The sequence below is a fragment of the Ambystoma mexicanum genome, chromosome 1q (assembly GCF_040938575.1).
Source record: "Ambystoma mexicanum isolate Mex_15411 chromosome 1q, UKY_AmexF1_1, whole genome shotgun sequence".
Classification (NCBI taxonomy): Eukaryota; Metazoa; Chordata; class Amphibia; order Caudata; family Ambystomatidae; genus Ambystoma; species Ambystoma mexicanum.
Window position 1 is genome coordinate 868,142,223 of NC_090922.1, and position 20,714 is coordinate 868,162,936.

General features: G+C 49.2%; 1 protein-coding gene across 2 annotated transcripts in view; it reads left to right on the top strand.

Moving 5' to 3' along the window:
• ASPM (assembly factor for spindle microtubules) overlaps positions 1-20,714 on the top strand; it is a 1,022,684-nt gene that overhangs the window by 326,796 nt on the left and 675,174 nt on the right. For both annotated transcript variants that reach the window (XM_069641523.1, XM_069641524.1), the window contains exon 14: positions 13,156-13,374. In XM_069641523.1, the coding sequence (XP_069497624.1) occupies positions 13,156-13,374 (219 nt within the window). The remainder of the gene's footprint in view (positions 1-13,155; positions 13,375-20,714) is intronic.

Here is a 20,714-nt window from a genome sequence, read left to right on the forward strand (position 1 = left end):
ACGCTTATTGTCAAAGGGATAGTCTTCGAATAACATAATAACTTCGGTGGTATCCTGTATGTATGAATACATCTCCAACACGAACGGTTTCAAATACTTATCTGCAAATTTTGACAATGGTTCTAACAATGAACCTGACCCAGAAACGATTGGCCGGCCTGGAGGATTTGTTAATGATTTGTGGATCTTTGGCAAGATATAAAATGTGGGTATTGATGGTTTTTTAGCATTAAGGTAATCATATTCTTGACGGCAAATCCATCCTCTTTCAGTATTGATGGCCCCCAGATACCAAAGAACCTCTGGCCCACAAGTGGGCCAGGGGAGCCATCTACCATCCCCGGTGGAGGTGGTTGAGAGTACGATAGACGCAAAGCTTTTTGTTTTGCCTAGATTGTGTCTATCAACTACCAGAAGGGAAGGAAGGGTGCATATTAAATAGGATGTAGGTACGGACTATTACCAGATCCATTCCTGAGCGCTACTTCTTCTCGACTTTAGACATAGATTATATATGCTTCCATTTTGAATTAAGAACAGGAGATTGGTGTTAGGCAGAAACCTGTGCAGTTCCCTCTGGGACCACTGCAAAAGATTTAAGACTACAGGTATTTGGCAGTAAACTCACTTGGTAGCAGTGTGTACCACACAGATTCACTTGGTAGCTGTGGCTGAGCAGTCAGACTTCTCTCTCAAGAAGAGTTGGGCAGTATGCAGAGTATACACAATAGGTCAAAAGAACACAGAAGAACAAGTAAACACTGACCAGAGCTTGGTGTAAAAGAGATATAATTATTTATTTAAAACCACATCTAGAAAAACACACAGGCACTAATAGTAAGCAATTCAAAAACACGGTCACTAGAAGATCTACACTCCCTTAAAAGAATATTAGACGATTCTTTAGTAAAGCCCCACTTATTTCCAGGCAGTGGTGAGCGCTTAACGCAGCTGGCACTCTAATAATTCGTTTTAAAATGGAGAGAAAAGCAGAGTATAAACTGAAACAGATCCCAACACTTTTTTTTAAGAACACAACAAGAGAGGAAGGCAAAGTAAAACTGTGAGTTTAGAGTTCAGTAGGCCGGATCCACTTTAAGAGGATCAAAACGAAATGTGTCCAAGGTCACACGGTTGCCGTGCACAAGAGTCTTGCAAAGGTTCAAAAAAGAGTTGGACCAAAAGAAAGGGACCAGTTAGAGGGTCAAGGCGGCCAGCCGAGTCCAGAAGGTTAAGTGTTATTACCTTGTGGCAATCCTTAGAAAGGGAGGCCTGGCGGACACGGTACCTTAAAGTGGTGAGAATACTCCAGCGGGGGCAGTTGTTCCTGGCAGCGGATGTAAGTCGGTGCTTCGTCCAGGGGAAGAGAGGATCTCGTCGGGGAGGAAGACAGGAGTCTGTTGCACTGCCAGGGAAGAAACCAGCCGTGGAGTTCTCGGGTAAAAGGAGCGGTCCTTTTATTCACGGTCCAGTGGTAAGTGGCTGTGCGGTTGCCGGGGTGCTTGGCACGGGCAATTCGACCACAAGACGGCCTGGGATGCGAAGAGAAGAAGGTAAACTGGTTGTGCCCACCAGTCAGGGGAAGAAGCCTCTCCAGCCGGGAGATCTTCTCTGTCGCCTGGAAGTGGTGAGTCGGTTCCGCAGGGCTCCACCGTTGGTGTTGTCGTGGTAGGTCAGCTCAGCTTCTCCCTCGTCGGATTCTCAGGTCCTGTGGCGGCTTCTGAAGTTCCAGTCCTCAAAGCCCTGCTTTTATGCAGCACACCCCCATTCACTCAGCCTAGCTGTCAAACAAACATGCTAAGTGGTGAGCCGGCCTGCTCACCACTTGGGCCAATCACACAAGAGTGTGACTTGAGTTACCAAGGTAACTCAGTCCAGGGTGCCTAAACCCCCTCCCACACCCCCTGTGGTACCCAGACAGAGTGGTACCACTTTTGGAGGCTTCTGTGGAGAAGCCCGCCAAAAAGTGGAACAAAGGGCTCGACTTGGGTTGGAGTCACAGAAGAGAACACAAACGCCATTTTAGAATCGAGTCCTGGCAAAAAAGACCAACGGGCGAATTAATAGTAAATAAATAAACCAGCGGTATGTTCGAGGCTATGAGAATTAAATAATTAAAGTTGGTAGCCTCGAACAATGGGAAAATCCCATAGGGATATATTCGCGGTCGAATATAAAAAGTAGTATCCACTGCCAACAGCCAAAACTCGATCAGAGGGGACAGAGACTTGCCCCCCCCGACTAACAGACCCCGGGCAATCGAATTGCCCCGACTAGTACATCCACAATATGATGGTTTGTACTGGTTTCTGTTCATAATTTGGGACTAGTAAAGCCAATGGTGACTTTACATGTCCTGGGAGACAGTAGTCAGTCCCAGGGTATGGAGTCTTTGGTGGGGTGTCACTATGACAACCCTGTGTTACTGCACGGAGGGTGCTGTGTAACACACATAGTAAAAACACATGAGACCCTATGGAGTAAAGGACCCCATAGCCCATAAAACACATTAACAGTCAAAGGAACACCATAACTCATGTCCAAGAGTGGGAGAAAGAGTCGCACTCTTGGCAGGAGAAAAAAGGGCGGCGCGAGAAGCGTTAAATAAAATGGGATACATGCTATCTTTAACCCTCCCAAGCGTGGCTCTGGTGGGGGCAACTGCGAACCAGGGAGAAACCCTGCGGGTTGCCTCTCGTGATCGGTCACCTGCATTGAGAATACCCAATACGCAGGTGGGTGAGGGGCCATCTCGTAGAGCTGGTGGGGGTACACAAAAGGTTTCTCAGTCTAATGTAAAATCACTGCCCCACAGATTATTTCCCAGACCTTTTCACAACATGGCCTGATAGCTGAAGTACTTTAGGTGGGGGGGGGGGGCAATATCGCTGTTGTGTTGAAATACGTGGGGTCCCAGTAGTTTTGTGTCTAGAAAACAGGGTGTTAACACTTTTTGTGCATTAAGTCGTCCTTCAGGAGAAGTGGCTCCTGCGTTCTTTTGTAAGATATGGCTTTTCTATGGTAGAGAACCTGCCCTCACACTCCAATGGGGGCCGCCCAGCAGGAGGCCAGGTCATTGCAGTAAGAAATACCATCTTTCGTGACTTAGTAAAGATTTCATCTGATGCACTGGGTATTCTAGCAGCGGTGGCCCATTTTTGCAGTGATGATGGCCAGGCGACGGCCAGTTTTATTTTACCGATAAACCTGTACTGGAACCATGCGTGTTCCAAGCTCATCAATTTTTTGTTACTTGTTTACGACACTCCATCACCCAAAGCCTTTCACGAGCATCTGGTGGGCCTGGCTGAGTATTTGGGGATCCCACAGGTGGAACAACCAGAGGCAGGGGTATTGGCAGACGTTCTCACTCTATGCCTGTTAGTGAGAATTCTCATAAATGGCTGAATTCCCTTACCTAAAGAGTTCCCCGGCAGCTTTGCTGGATTTCTAGGGTTTCTTTTTTTCACCCGGTAAGAGTATGAGCCTTTTTTCCTACTATTACATGTGTTTTGCTGTGTGTATTTTCACCGTTTGTGTGATCTTGGCACTGGAGCCTCACCTACTCCATGTGCACCACTTTTTGTGTTACACAACACCTTTAGTGCAGTAACACAGGGTTGTCTTTGAGACTTCCCACTGACTCCATTTTTCTGGGGATGACTACTGTCCCCCAGAAACAGGTAAAGTTGCCATTAACTTTATATAGTCACTTTAAATCACAGACCCAGTACACCCCATCTTACATGGAGTATTGGAAAGGGTTAACTCTTATCCCTTTTTGTCTGTGCCTCTTGGAGCCTTTTTTCGCTCCCTTAACATTAAGACTTGGCTGGTGGCAGTGGTATCTACCCTAACTTTTTTACCGCGATTATCTTATATAAACGTGGTAATGTTTTAGGCTATTATATTAGCCTCGAACATAAACCCGTTTGACCAAATACATTTTATTTCGGTTCCGGCTGGGTTTAGTCACCATTTCTTTTTGTTTAAGTCTTACTCATGTTTTTCTCTGCGCGCCAAACCGGGGATGACTCCTTTGTTCGCTGTCTTTTCGCGGGCTTCTGCACAGAAGCTCTCCTTAAGGCGCCTGATAGTCTAGGTAGGCAGGATGTGAGGGAGGGGATCTTCGGACCTCTGCCATGGGTTCCCTTGGTAACCCAAGTCGCACTCTTGTCTGATTAGCTAAAGGGACTGGCCTTGCCAGGCCGGCCACCCTGCTGTGTGATTGACAGCCAGGCTGTATGAATGGAGGGAAAACTGCATAAAAAGCAGGTCTCTGGGACTGGAAGGGCAGTCGCCACTGGAATGAAAGAACCAACGAGGAACTGGAAGAAGAGGACCCCTACCACGACTGAACCGCCTGGTAAAGCCCTGCTGTAGGTCCGAATCTCCGCATCCGACAGAGAAGACCCTGCAAGAAACCTTCTTCCCTTGAGCTGGTGGGACCAACCAGTTCGCCCAAACTACAAGCCAGGACCCCTCCTCTGGTCGAATTTGCTCTAAAGAGCTAAAGTGGGCCGGATAGCCAGGAAGGTCGGACCCTGCTTGGGTTTTAAGGAGTGCACATTTTATTTGTTGTTTTGCTCTGCTGCTGGCTTCTTCCCTGGGTGGCACAGGACCCTCCAGTCTTCCTACTTCTGATCAGTCCGACAGTCGCTTCAGGAACCGTGAGCCTACAGGAACCACCAGAAACGTCCGCCTCAGCTACAGCTCCCTCTCCGTTTTAAGGTACTGTGCAAATCTGGTTGTCCGTTTCGGTCAGCCGCGGTGAAAGTGTTTAAAATCTTTCTCCAATCCGAGGGCTTGTCCTTCTCTTCTCTTAGAACTAACTTTTCTACCAACCAACCTCGTCTGGAATCTGTGCCACAAACCTTAACCCTGAACGAACTACCCTGAACTGTGTGATCTTGAGCAAAAGACTTTTGACCCATTGACTTTGGGCCTAAGTCTTTTCTAGCTGATCTCCTCACTGTAGTCTCTCTTGTTCAACTGCTCAGAATACTTACCAGTTGGTTTTTCCTAATTGTTGATAACTTTGTCTTTCCCTCCCTTTTAAATTACTGGAATGCCATTTTGCTCCCACTTCATTTTGTGAGCCTAACTTGTCTAGAATTTAAGGGAAGTGGTGTGGTGTATTTATGATTGTGATTTTTAACTTGCTGGGAATGGAGAAATGTTATACAACTGTTGAGTAAATAAATATATATTCTTTTACTTAGAAACCTTGAGTCAGTGTTTGCCTGAACCATAGTAATTGCTGTCCTTTGTGTAACTATTTGTACTGCTCACTTACTCTTGAGATAAGTCTGGCTGCTCTGCTACTGCTCCCACTATAACTGTGTAGTACAGGCTTGTACCAATGGTGAAATTGTACTGTCACTTGTAGTCTTAATTGTGTGTAGTGTTCCCAAAGGGTACTGTATATGATTCTGCCTAACAATGCCCCAAGGCTAGAACGGGAATCCCACTGCAGACGGATGTGGTGGCTCTTGACAAAAAGAGGATGGCTAAAGCCACATTCTACCCAGCCTACCAATCGGCACCTTGATGCAAAGTTTAGGCAAACGGAAGGGGACCCCTCCCTTACCGTCGGCGCACCCCCAGCCACACGTTTGGTGGTAGTGGCAGCATCACTGTACTCTAAGCCTCAATTGTCTTCTGCTACATCAGCCTCAGCACTCCTGGACAAGTTAATATCCGGGTTGCCTTTGGAAAGAAAATCTATTCAGATGCCACTCCATCTGCGCCAGTCCAATGCGGATGCCATGCTGGCGGTGGTCAACCAGAGGTTCTGGCGGGAGATCGCTAACTTCCTTCCTGAACTCCCTATGTAGAGCCAGGCTTGCTTCAAGTCTGGGCTGACTGAAGCCAAAATAGGGGCATAGGACATAATGGAGTCCACAGTGGCTCACATTGATCTCAGGTCGTGTCATCTGTTTTCCTTCCGACATAAGAAAGACTGCTTGGCTAAGGGCGACTAAATTCAACCCTGATGTCCTGGAACGTATACTGGACCTTCCTTTCGAGTGGGCGATCTGTTCCATTCAACAACGGACGTGAAACTTGATCAAAAGAATAGCTCGTAGACTGCTAAGTCTTTATTGATCCTCACCAAGTTCACCCCGAAGACACATAGCCAAGCGCACCACCGCTCAGACAAGGGTTGGTCCTTCGGAGGCTTCAGGGGCTTCCAAGGGAGACGGTCCAGAGCCCCGAAAACCGGACAGACCCCCGAGCCAGCACAAGGTGGCTCACAAGGGCTTTTTTCCGGTCCCCTTCCTCAGCCCCCGCATCAGAGGGAAAGAAAGCATGGCAAACCCATCTGGATCCACAAGTCTCTGGTGGGGGGTGGGGGAGGGAGTGGCGCGGGCATTCTTGCCCCTAACGCTCACCACTGGCGGACAAGGTTCATGGATCCTCTCAATATTATCCACAGGCTTCTGGCTCTCTATCCCTCCTTCTCTCTCCTCCGCTTCCACAGATTGGTACAGCAACTCTTTTGGCGGAAATACGCTCGCTCATAGAGGGTCAGGAAGTGGAGGAAGTCCCAGCCTCTCAGCGGGGATTGGGCTTCTATTCACGAATGTTCGCTTAAACACAAAAAGACCCAGGCTGGCCTGAGAGTTGTTGGACCTTTCCACCTTGAACCTTTTCCTTCCTGTACAAAAGTTTGATGGTTACCTCAGCGCTAATAGTGGACACATTGTGTGCAGGAGACTGGATGTGCTCCCTGTTTCATAAGGATGTCTACCTACACGTCCTGATCTGTCAACCCAATCCGGCCTTTCTGAGTTTCGACTTTGAATACAAGGTTCTAAGCTTTGGCCTCAATTCTGCCCCAGGGTCTTTAGAAGACTGGTGAACGCTGTTGCAGCCCTACACAGGGCTCAGGGGCATCACATCTAGCCATATCTAGACGACTGGCTAGTCAGGGCAAGGTCTCATACGCAATCCAGCATATTGCTTCCGCCCTCATGTATACACTACATGAGCTGGGATTTTCCATGAATCTCAAGAAGTCACAATTGACACCCATACAGAGTCTAACCTTCCTGGGCCTTATCTGGAATACGAGCTCCGAGAGGTATTCCCCTTCAGCGGACAAGTTCGCAGCAATCAAGAGGGCCACGGCACATTTTCTCAGCAGAGCAGTGACCTCTGCATGGTGGTACCAACACCTCCTGGGCATCATGGCAGCGTGTCTCCTGGCAGTTCCACATTCGAGGCTCAAAATGAGGCAACTGCATTTGCACTTCGCAGCCTCCTGGAGTCGGGAGAGGGGTTCCCAGGCAGAGCAGGTCACCATCCCACATCCTCTCCACCAGGATCTAGTCTGGTGGAGCACGGACACCAACCTGCAGATGGGCAGGCCCTTCCATCCTCCAGAACCTCAGGTCACCATCTACACGGACCCATCCCTAGAGGGCTGGGAAGCTACCTTGGGCAGCCAGTGTCCATGGTGTATGGTCCCGTCAGGAGCAGGTAGCCCACTTCAAATAGTTCAAATTGATGGCCATCTGGATTGCGCTCAAAGCCTTCCTCCTGATCAGTGGCAAGGCGGTCCTCACTCACACTGACAGCTCCACCAGCATGTATTGCATCAAGCAGGGTGGCATCAGGTCTCTGCCCCTCTGCACTCTAGCAGTCAACATTTGTGGGCGGGCTCTGGTAAACATGCACTTGGCAGCAATCCACCTCCCTGGGGAGTGCATCCTGGAGGCGGACAGGCTCTGCAGGCTGGGTGCGGACAGCTACGAATGGCAGTTGGACGAACAGGTCCTTCAGGGCATCTGCAACAAGTGGGGTCATCCTCAGGTGGATCTCTTTGCCACCTAGTCCAACCGGAGGTGCCTCCAGTTTGCATTCTGGCAGGAACAGGGCAGGGGCTCTCTGGGCGACGCAATGCAGATCCAGTGGAACATGAAAGCGAATGCCTTCCCTCCCTCCCACCCACCTGGACCACAGGTTAATCTGCAATATCAGAGAGGCCTTGCACCTCCATATCATCCTGATGGCTCTGTGGTGTCCAGCAAGGCCATGGTTCTCGGAACTACTCAGCCTGTCGGATCAGGCCCTGGTGCACCTTCTGCTGGGCCCTGCACACCGACTCTCAGCAGGGAGGCACGGTCATCCACCCCGCCCCCCCACCTCCCCGAAGTTAGCCCTTGTAGCGTGGTTCCTGAACAAGTCACACTGAAGCATCTGCATCTGTCACAAGCTAACCTAAGGGGCTAGGAGCGATGCTACCAGGAGTCGGTACAAAAGCAAGTGGACCAGATTTTGTCACTGGGCGGAATCAAAGGAGGTTGATCCGGTGATCTGCACGTTGGACAATGTGCTATCCTTCTCTGCACACCTCGCACACTCGGGGGTGCAGGTAGACACATGCTGCACCTATCTGGCGGCCATTGGAGTCAGGAACTCTGAGGAGGAGGTATTTTCATCCTCTAATCCGCTGGTTAAAGACACTTGGCGGACCTGACCAGGCTTTACCCACCTATCAAGAAACCACAGCAGGTGTGGGACCTCAATCTAGTCTTGGGCGCCCTGGCACATAAACAATCCGAACCTATGGCATCTGCAGACATCAGGCTAGTCACCATTAAGACAGCCCTCCTGGTGGGCCTTACCTAGGCACGCCGGATCAGTGAAATCCAGGTGCTGGTGGCTTCAGAGCCTTACACTACTTTTCATAATTTCAAGGTGGTTCTTGGAACTCGCCCCGCATTCTTACCAAAGGTAGTCTCCTCCTTTCACCTAAATGAGGAGATGGTGCTACCAATGTTCTTCGTGGACCCCAATGATGATGCTCGGAGGGTATTGCGATATGAGGTATGTGCTGAGATACTACCTGGACAGTACCAAGAGCTTCTGCAAATCAGACGCCCTCTGTCATCTTTGGTGGGTCAAAGCCTGGCTGTCAAGCATCCATTGCTTCCAAAGGAAGGTGGAAGGTTACGGCCATCAAGGAGGCTTACGAGGGGCAGCACAAACCTCTTCCAGCAAATATGCATTCCCACGCAATCTGAGCTAAAGCGGTTGCTTTCCAGAGGCACGTCCCATGACAGGTTATCGGCAAGGCGGCTACATGGGCTACGCTCACAGCCTTCTGCAAGCACTACTGCTTGAATGCTGACTCCAGGCCGGACACAGCATTTGGCAGGCAGTGTTAAGGAACTTGTTTTCTTAAGGAAGCACCTCTCCACCCTGGGGCTACATTCAGCTGTACTTGCCCTTGCAGTATGGAGTAAAGGAGACGGGACGTAGGAGTAATAAGTTACTCACCGTAGTGACTAACATACTTGTTGTCCATTCCATCCACTCGCCAGTTCTATCCACTTTTTCCGTTCCAACCACTCCGTCCGTTCCATCTACTCTATCCACACTTCCACCTGCACCAGCTGTTTCATCCGCACGTACCGTTCCATCAGTTCCGTCCATATTACTGTTCCATCCGCACCAGCCGTTGCATCTGCACTATGTGGGGCAGCGCAAGCCGTTGCCAGCCAACATGCACGCCAATGCCGTCAGGGCCAAGGCCATCACATTCCAGCAACAGGTTTTGTGGCAGGTCATAAGCAGGGCAGCTACCTGGGCCACCCCGTCAGCTTTCTGTAAGCACTACTGTTTGGACGCTGGCTCTAAGTCAGGGGCGGCCTTCGGACAGGCGGTTCCAAGGAACTTGTTTCCTTAAGGAGGGTCTCCTCTCCACCCTGGGGCTAAATTCAGTGGTAATCGCCCATACAGTATGGTGTAATTAGGCAATGTTAATATTGTTGACGTGTCAAAGGGGACTGAGTAGCGCTGGTGGGGGGCGTCAGAGCGCATGCTCCCAGGGCAGCAACACAGCGCGCATCAAAATTTAAAGGGGTAGATTTATCTGGTGAAAAAGGTTCTGTCCCTGGTGAGGGACACCCATACAGTATGGAGGAAAGGGGACTATGGACTAGGAGTACGTTAGTCACTACCTGGCCTTATCACATATGACAAACTTAATTCTCCGGCTATACGAACTAGTATAGCTTGCAAATAGTTTTTTGTATAGCGCACAGTTTGCTCATAATTCTACATTACAAGGCTATCACTTTGTGGAGCATATTTGCAGCTAATGCCGTGCAACCGCCCAGGCGGATTCATGTACCGGTTTCTATATACTTTATATCTAGTGGGACGCAGATTATGGCTTTATAGACCCCACCCTGAGGCATTTTAAGTATGTTCTGAACCTGTAAACCTTGTTGAAAGCACTTGTGCTCAAGCCTTTAACTGTCTTCAGATCCAATAATGCTCAGTAAAGCCCTTGGGTAGGGCCTGTAAAGCTGAAGTATAACCATGGTAAAAATAATGGATAAACTTTGGCTTTCAGTGACCAACCATAGATGACAGGTACTTTGTCAGTCGACAGAAAAATCAGGTAAGTTTTCTGTCCTGTTTCTTTAACTCTTAAGCTAACCTCCCCCTTCCTCTAAGGAAAACAAGGTTCAGCCTCATGGTATTGGTAGGGCTGGGGAGAGGGTTTGTTTAATTACCTAGTTGTAGAATGATTCCCTAATGAGCGAGTGGCTGTGCATGTTCTTAAATATCCTAATTGCTTTACAACAATGTTGTATAAAGCTCTTCAGCCTCCTGTTGTGCATAAAGGGCTACAGTAAGTCTGAAGGAGGGATGGGAAAGAGGTGTATGGCTAGTAGTTCAAACATCACCACAGTGAGGAAGTGTTAGGGAGAATTCTCATACTATGGCTAATTTCCCTTACCTATAGAGACCCCCAGCAGCTTTGCTGGATTTGAAGGGTTTGTTTCTTTTTACCTGCTAATAGTGAGACTCTTTTTCCCACTCTTAGGCATTTCTGCTATGTGTGTTTTAGGCTATTTTTGTGTTTAATGCCTATGGGATTCTCTCCCCCATGGGAACCATCTTTATTCACATGTTACACAGCAACCTCAGTGCAGTGATACCATGGTGTCGTAGTGACCCCCAAACATAGACTCCATACCCTGGGACTGACTACTGTCTCCCAGGGCATGTAAAGTCCCCATTGACTTTACTAGTCGATTTTTATGAACTTAACCAGTACAACCCATCTTACTATGGCGGTACTGGAAGCGGTTAATGGTTTTTCCCCTATGTTCATTTTCAAGGGGGTACCTTAAAGTCCCTCTCTCTAAAGTTTCTGGCTGGTGGCAGTGGTTACTACCGTAAATATTCAACCGCAAATATTTCCCTATGGGATTTTCCCATTGTTCAAGGCTACCACTTTTTCTGACAGCCTCTAACATACCGCCGGTGCATTTTAAAATTAACTTTGCTCCGGTAGGATTTATTTGCCAGAACTTTAATATAACTTTTCTCGTGTCTTTCTCTACGATCCTAACCCAGGTCGGGGATCCTTTGTTCGTCCGTTTGGCGGGCTTCTGCCTAGAAGCCCTCCTTCCGGCGCCACTGAGTCTGGGATGGGTCCATTGTGTGGGGGGGGGGGAGCAGGACCCCTGGACAGAGTTGCCGCAGCAACTCAGGTCGCACTCTAACCTGATAGGCTGGAAGGTCTCCCGCCAAGAAGACCACTCCACTGTGTGAGTGACAGCTAGGCTGTATGAATGGGTCTCTTTCTGCATAAAAACAGGGTCCTGAGGACTGGAAGAGCAAGATGTTGCCACTGGAACTATGGAACCGAAGGGGAGAGAAGCCACAGACATCTTCAGCATCTACACCACCGGTGAAGCCCTGCCGGATCGTCTCTACTTTTCTTCCACACAACGAGAGGAGATCTTCATCGAAAGAGCCTTCTTCCCTTGAGCTGGTGGAACAACCAGTTTGCCCATCGCTTCTCTGGACCTGCCTTGGTGGAATCGACAGTGCCCAGCACTTGGAGACCGGATAGCCAGGCAGCTATCGGCCCGGACCGCGAACTTCGTTTGGCAGCACCGCGGTTGGTTTCATCCCTGGATAGTGCAGTGTCTCGAACCTTCCTCCACGACGAGAGCCTCTCTTCCTCTGCTGGACCCCTCGACCTGTAGGAACTACCAGGAACAACCGCCACCGCAGGAGCCACTTCTCCACTTTTAAGGTACATTCTTCCACCAGGCTGCCCTTTCTTCGCGGTAGTGCTAAAGGTGTTTTAAATACTTTCCCTACCTGTTGGGTTGGCCGCCCCTCTCTCAACATTGTCTTTCGCTTTCTGCATCCACCTTTTCAAGATCGTTAACCAAAAACTTGACTGTAGCTACAAGAACATTTTGCTCCTGGGCCCTTGCCCTGTACCACGAACTCTGGCACAGGCCTACTGACTTTGGTCACATTTGTTAGACCTGCTTTCTCAAGATTGATTCTCCATTCGAAATGTGTGGTGCAACCCTTTCTTATAACTACCCTTTCCTTCCCACTGCATAATCATTGTGAAGTGCCATTTGGCTCAGTTTCAATTTGAAGTATTACCTATACTGATGTACTGTCGTGCTGAACTGGTTTACAACTGATGGGAAGTGTTGCTTGGGGGTATAAGAACCTATTTCTAGATAACTTGTGTGTTCCCTCCCTTGTGAGAAATTGCTAGAGGATCCCTTGTGTGTAGTTGTCACTGTGCTGTTTTGCTCAGTTTTCACTCTGGTTCACTTGGTCAACAATTTATATAGGGAGTGTGTATATTTTTCTATTGACATAATTTAACTTGCTTGATGCTTGTGATACATGTGATTGCTTAGAGGTGTATAAAATAAATATATATCTACTTTTGAACTACAAAGCTTTGGTCAGTGTTTCCTTGTGCCATAGTACAGTAGGCCTATTGTGTAAACCCTGAATACTGCTCATCTCCCTCTTGAGATAAGTCTGACTGCTCAGCCACAGCTACCAACTAAATCTTTGTGGTACATACTGATACCAAAGGGGATTTATTGCTCTCACCTGTAGTCCTAATCTGGTGTAGTGCTCCCTAAGGGAACTGCACTGGATTCTGCCTAACAGGAAGTTTTACTGTTTGCAATTAACATAACTTGAATATTGTAGTTCAAGCTTATTTCTGAAACGGATTCCCATTTCAAGCTTCTGAGCATTTAGGTGTTTCCTCATGTTAACCACCTCTTAACTGAATCTGTAATCATTGTTTCAAGTTCCACATTTTCTTTTTTTAAAGTGCAACTTTATTTTTTACAGGTGGATGTTTTGCTCAACATTGATGAAGTAAAAGAAGAGATTAGATTTTTAAAGCATTCATGGGATTTACAGAAAATGATAGGTGCTCTAAAATTGATTGGCAGTCTACCCATTATAAAGAGAGCAAGTAGCAGTAATTTCACATCTTTGTACTATTCTGAAAATGTTGGATTGCTAATGGAATGGGTCAATGCAACGTGCGCCTTTTACAACACAAAAGTAAGTACAGACACTGCTATATTTACACATTTTTCCTTTTTCCCAGAATACATTTGAAGATGTTTGTTGCTAATAGTGCATATTTTGAAAGTATGGCTGCTACTGTTCCAGTGCTTCAAATTAGTATGCAATTTATGTGTACTGGCATCTAAACACATTTGAGTTCAACTATATCAGTGTTCTCTTGATCTAGATGAGTAAGCAGCTGAACTAGGGACATAACTGGGCCTTAATTTGGCAAAATTATGATGCTGAATGTAATAGTTGATCCAAAGTGCTCACAAATTACAGTAATATGTATATCCGAAGGGCCTTGGCAGTAGGTACTATACAGATGCCAAATAACATAATATAACTCCTGATTTATTTCTTGTAGCTCTTCTGCTAGGTAAGTTCAACACTGTCCTAACCAGAAACAGATGAGTCATTTTGGCATTTACCAACCAATGCCTATATTGAACGACTTGCTGACCCTCTTAGTTAACGAAGTTTAGTCATTGGAAAATAAAGCACTTCACCTTGTAATGAGACATCCTCCAATGGGTGCTGGTTGCTAATTCTGCCAAGTATATCATTGATACTTTGATCATTGATAAAGACAACCATAATCTCAAACATTTGTGGATAAAACCTCATATATGCACTGCCTTGTGTGCCAAGCTTTATCTCTTGGTTATCAAAGTTTACAACAGTTCATCTGAACCTCTCAACATCTTCCAGCATGGTAGTTTTATGGCTCGTCAGTTTGCTCCAGCAGTTGTGGTACTCGCACGTCCTGTCCCCTTTCCTCCTCCTTACTGTATGGGCGTCCCTTTCTATGGACGGGAGACCAAACCTTTTTCACCAGTAAAACCTTCTTCCCCTTTAAATTTTAAAGGCGCTCGGGGTGCAGCCCTGGGAGCATGCGCTACCCTGCCTCCGCCTACCGGCGCCACTCCCCTTTTCCGCATTGACGGGAACGGGCCGATTTCACCAGCGCTCCTGGGTTTGGGCTCCCCATGTAATTCCACGTGCTCTTCCCCGGATTCTTTTATCTACTTGGTGTTAGGGAGAATTCTCTCTTTAGGCTGAATTTCCTAACCTAGTGAGTCCCCCCGCAGCTTTGCTGGATTTCTGGAGTTTGTTTTTTTCCTCCTGCCAAGAGTGAGACTATTTTTCTCCCACTCTTAGACATGTTTTATGGTATTCCTTTGATTGGTAATGTGTTTTATGGGCTATGGGGTCCTTTACTCCATAGGGTCTCATGTGTTTTTCCTAGGTGTGTTACACAGCACCCTCCGTGCAGTAACACAGGGGTGTCATAGTGACACCCCACCATAGACTCCATACCCTGGGACTGACTACTGTCTCCCAGGGGCATGTAAAGTCACCATTGGCTTTACTAGTCCCAAATTATTAACAGAAACCAGTACAAACCATCATATTGTGGACGTACTGGTCGGGGCAATTCGATTGCCCTGGGGTCTGTTAGTCGAGGGGGCATGTCTCAGTCCCCCCTGATCGAGTTTTGGCTGGTGGCAGTGGAAACTACTTTTTATATTCGACCGCGAATATTTCCCTATGGGATTTTCCCATTGTTCGAGGCTACCAACTTTAATTATTTAATTCTCATAGCCTCGAACATACCGCCGGTTTATTTAATTAATATTAATTCTCCGGTTGGTATTTTTTGCCAAGACTCTATTCTAAAATGGCATTTGTGTTCTCTTCTGTGACTCCAACCCAAGTCGAGCCCCTTGTTCCACTTTTTGGCGGGCTTCTCCACAGAAGCCTCCAAAAGTGGTGCCACTCTGTCTGGGTACCACAGGGGGTGTGGGAGGGGGTTTAGGCACCCTGGACTGAGTTACCTTGGTAACTCAAGTCGCACTCTAGTCACCACTTGGCATGTTTGATTGACAGCTAGGCTGAGTGAATGGGGGTATGCTGCATGAAAGCAGGTCTTTGGGGACTGGAACTTCAGAAGTCGCCACAGGACCTGAGAATCCGACAAGGGAGAAGCTGAGCCGACCTGCCACGACGACACCACCGGTGGAGCCCTGCAGAACCGACTCACCACTTCCCGACGACAGAGATCATCTCCCGGCTGGAGAGGCTTCTTCCCCTGACTGGTGGGCACAACCAGTTTACCTTTCTTTCTTCGCACCCCAGCCCGGTTTGTGGTCGAACTGCCCGTGCCAAGCACCCCGGCAGCCGGATAGCCACTCACCACTGGACCGCAAATCAACGGACCACTCCTTGTACCTGAGAAACTCTGCGGCTGGTTTCTACCCTGGCAGTGCAACGGACTCCTGTCTTCCTCCACGACGAGATCCTCTCTTCCCCCGGACGAAGCACCGCCTTGCATCCGCTGCACTTTAAGGTACTGTGTCCGCCAGGCCTCCCTTTCTAAAGATTGCAACAAGGTAATAATAACTCCTTAACCTTCTGGACTGAGCTGGCCGCCTTGACCCTCTAACTGGTCCCTTTCTTTGATCCACCTCCTTTTTGAACCATTACAAGACTTTTGTGCACTGCAACCGTGTGACCTTGGACACATTTCGTTTCGATCCTCTTAAAGCGGATCCGGCCTACTGACTCTGAATTCATGGTTTTACTTTGCCTTCCCCTCTTGTTCTGTTCTTGTAAAAGTGTTGGGATCTGTTTCAAGTTGTTCTCTGCTCTTCTCTCCCTTTTCAAAAAACGAATTATTAGAGTGCCATCTACTTTAAGCGCTCACCGCTGTCAGACAAGTCTTAAGTAAAGCCCCACTTATTTTCAAATTCTTTTAAGGGAGTGTATATCTTTTATTGACCCTGTTTTTGAATTGCTTACTATTAGCGCCTGTGTGTTTTTCTAGATGTGGTTTTAAATACATAATTATCTCTTTTACACCAACCTCTGGTCAATGTTTACTTGTTCTATTGTGTGCTCTTGACCAATTGTGAATACTCTGTATACTGCCTAACTCTTCTTGAGGGAAGTCTGACTGCTCAGCCACAGCTACCAAGTGAATCTGTGTGGTACAGAGTGCTACCAAGTGGGTTTACTGCCAAACACCTGTAGTCCTTAATCTTTTGCAGTGGTCCCAGAGGGAACTGCACAGGTTTCTGCCTAACACTTGGTTCTCGGGCGTCACGCTTCTACCCGGCGCATGTCGACTTGAGCGGGTTTCAGCATGTGTCCAGCCTGCGAGGGACTTCCCCACGTCTGACCCCCAAGCTCTTTGCCTCTGCTGCCTTGGCCCTGACCACGGCTGGGAGGGTTGCACCGCGTGCGACTTTGACTCCACACGCACTGAAGAACAGGGTAGCCAGGTGGAGGGAACTCTTCCAAGGGTCTCCTCCAGAGGACTTGAAGAAGCTTATCTACTAGAGATCGAGGCTCAAGTAAGGGCGACTCCTTCCCTAGGAAATGCCCAAGCGGGAGGAACCTCTTGGGTTCTGTTACCAGCATACGCACCGAGGCTAACCCAGCTACCAGCCTTACGGACTATGGGTCTCCGGATCCTACTGGTATCAGTGCTGAGGGACCGCAAGGTTCTTCTACCGGGATTTACACCAGAGGGGCTTTGCACTAGTACCGGCACCATGTCCAATGGGGCGCCTGCACGCAGCACTAGCGGCGACAATGTCGAGGGGGGTTAGGCCTTCCAGGCCTAGTCCTGAGGTGCGGGATAGGCCTCATGTTCCAACACCAAGACTTTGGCACATGGAATGCAGCCCGACAAAATGGCTGCCGTGCCATACAACATGGCCACTCGTCCGATGCCACTCCTAGGAACGGAGCAGGTGGGTGTACGAGTTTCAAGGTGGGACTCGTGTCAACCAGGTATGTGGCCTATGGTGTATCCATCAGTAGCGCAGGGCAGGTTCCCCTGCAGCCCAGACCGAGTGTGCTCAGGCCCCAGCAGCCCCCAGCCACTCTCAGTATCCCCTGCCTCCTCATCAGCTTCCGAAGACAGGTTCTTCGAAAGGTTTTTGGGGCTGATTTAAACCCCCCAACCTATGGGATGCAGTCAGGGACTTGCTCCCTCTGGTCACTCCATCGGCACCTGTAGTCATTCCTCCCTTGGCTCTGTCACCACAGCCCCCGCTGCCGGCTCCGTTGAACCCGCCCTAGCTCAGCCGGTTCCGAGACAATCTCTGCAGCAGCCTCCGGCTCCAGTCTCCACACTGCAGTTCACTGCGCCCAGCACTCCTCCTCCCGCGGCGGACCAGCCGGACACCCAGGCAGATACAGATTAGGAGGAGGAACCTGACACGCCATCGTCGGCGAAGGCCTTTCACGACAGGCTTGCAAGTTTGCCAGAATATCTGGGCCTTCCTCATCCCGTGGTAGAGCAGCCAGAGGAGACCGTCTTGGCAGAGGTCCTCTTCCTAAGGTCCTCTACCAAGAAGGGTATCCCGATGCAGAAGGACGTCGTCGTTCTGGCCAGGAGGGGTTGGCTCAAGCCACACTTGGCCCAGCCTGTCAATCTGCGCTTCGATGCCAAGTATAGAGATGGATGGGGATACACACTTGCTGTCAACGCACCCCACAGCCGCACTCCCATGATCGTTGCAGTGTCAATCTACTCTAAGCTTCAGTCATCCACAGCCACCTCGTCCTCAGCGCTGCTAGGTAAAAAGAAGATCTTGGAGGCGTATGGGAAAAAAGCTTTACTCCAACGCTTCCCTGCACCTGAGTCAAGCCAACGCGGATGCCATGCTGGCCGCCGCTAACCAGAGGTTGTGGCCGGAAATAGCAGACTTCCTTCCGGAATTTCCGGTGCAGAGCCAGGCATGCTTCAAAGGGGGTCAAGGAGAATCCAGGCTGGTAGCGCAGGACATCATGGAGTGGATGGTGGCCCACATCGATACCTCTTGCTAGGCCATCTGGATCGCCACGGTCATGAGCAGGACGGCCTGGCTTCAGGCTACTAAGTTTGACCGCGTCTTACAGGATCGCATTTTGGACCTTCCGTTCAAGGTTGGTGACCTCTACCACCGACGAGGAATTAGATAAGAACAGCTTGCAAACTGCAAAACCTTTATCCTGACTAAGGGCACGCCCAAGGTGTACACCCAGTCGCATTAATGCTCCGATAAAGGGGGAGGTTCAGCGGGTTCCGGGGATTCCAGGAGCGGAGGTCGAGACAACCTGACTGCTTGCTGAGTCAGCACCGGCGCAAGCACCAAAAAGGGGGGGAGGGGGCGCAAGGGCTTTTTCCAGTTCCCCTCCTCAGCAGCAGCCTCAGAGAGCAAAAAGGCATGACGCGTCCCTCTTGGTCCATGTGTCTCCAGTGGGGGGCAGGCTAGCCTCTTACGTGCATTTCTGGTGCCAGAACTTCGCGGACCCGTGGATACTCTCAGTAGTAGCCTCGGGTTACCGCCTATCAATACCTCCCTCCTCCTCCAGATTGGGACGGCAACTCTGTCAGAGATCCGATTGCTCATCGAGAGCCAGGCAGTGGAAGAAGTACCAGCCTCCCAGAGAGGATTAGGCTTCTATTCCAGGACTTTTGCCATACAGAAAAAGAACCAGGGTGGACTGAGAGTTGTGTTGGACCTCTCCACCTTCAACCTCTCCCTCCCTCTTCAAAAATTCATGATGGTTACTCCAGCACTCTTTGCAGAGACACTAGGCAAGGGAGATTGGATGTGCTCCCTGGATCTGAAGGACGCTTCCCTGCACGTCCCGATTTGGCACCCCCATCGCTCCTTCCTACGCTTCAGGATCATGGACTGTCATTTCCAGTACAAGGTGCTACCCTTTGGCCTCAACTCAGCCCCCAGGGTATTCACCAGACTCAAGAATGCAGTGGCAGTCCTCCTCAGTGCCCAGGGCCACCATGACTACCCATACCTGAACGACTGGCTCGTCAGAGCGAGATCCCCCGGAGGGTGTTGTCCACACCTCCTCCTTGCTTATGAGTACACTCCATGACCTGGGGTTTACCATCAACCTCAAGAAGTCTCAGCTGCAGCCCACGCAGACACTCACCATCCTGGGCCTCATCTGGGATACGAGCTCCGAGAAAGTATTTCCATCGGAGGACAAGATTATGGCCAGAAAGGTGGCCACTACGCCCTTCCTTAACCAGACCAGTTAAGTCGGCCTGGTGGTACCAGCACCTGCTGGGTATCCTGGCAATGGTCCTCTTGGCTGTGCCACACACAAGGCCCTGAATGTGCAGACTGCAACTGCACTTTGCAGCCTCATGGAATCAGGAAAGGGACTCCCAAGCGGAACTGGTCAGCATACCGCCTTCTCTCCATTCTGGCCTCACGTGGTGGTCCAAGGACTGCAATCTGCGGACTGGCAGGCCATTCCGGCAGCAGACTTCACAGCTCACCATTACTACAGACTCCTCCCTAGAGGGCTGGGGAGCCACTCTGGACAGCCACAGCGTCCATGGAGTCTGGACCTGGCAGCAGCAGGAGTCTCATATCAACTGGCTATAGCTCAGAGCCGTTTGGCTAGCCCTCAAAGCCTTCCTCCTGCTCCTTAGGGGCGGGACTGTACTGAGCCAGACCGAACACTTCTCCAGCATGTACTATGTCAACAAGCAGAAGGGTACCAGTTCCCCTCCTCTGTGCAACCTAGCAGTCAGCATGTGGGAATGGGCCCTGGAAAACCTCTACCTCTACATCTGGGCCGTCCACCTCCCGGGTGTTTGGGCGAATTCTCAGAAATGTGCCAATTCCCTCCACCTTCGAGATCCCCAGCAACTTTGCTGGATTTTGAGGACTTGATTTTTTTTAACCTACAGAGAGTGACACCCTTTTTCCTACTCTCTCATGTATTATAATGTGATTTTGAACACTGTTTCATTTGGTTGTGGTGTCTGACAAACTCCATAGGCATCTTTTACATTGTGTCACAGAGCACCCTCAGTGCAGTGACACAGGGAAGTCTTTCAGATTTCCCAAAGGTTTAAATACCTTCTCTGGGATAAACTACTGTTTCCCAGAGCAGTAAAGTGAAATTGACTTTACTTACCATTGTAACTTTCTAAACCCAGCGCCCACTATCTTACAATAGAGTGCTGGAAGAGTTACTTAGTATCCCCTTTGTCTAGATGCTCATGTAACATTTTTAATGTTACCTTTTCCTCACTGAATGGGTGGTGGCAGTGGTTTTGTTTGAACTACCATGGTTTACATTAAACGCGGGCTGCGTTCACAGCTGCTGTAAAGCAACTGCGGGAGCCATCTTTGTCTAAATGGCGCCCGGTCTTCTTTTTTCGCCATTTCTTTGTGGAAAGGTCCTTCTAGAGATTTTCTCTGCGCGCCAAACAGGGGCGTAGGAGACACATCAAATCTGGGGGGAGAGGGGGACAGGGGACACCTTGGGGACTTTACTTTTTTTTATTTATTGTG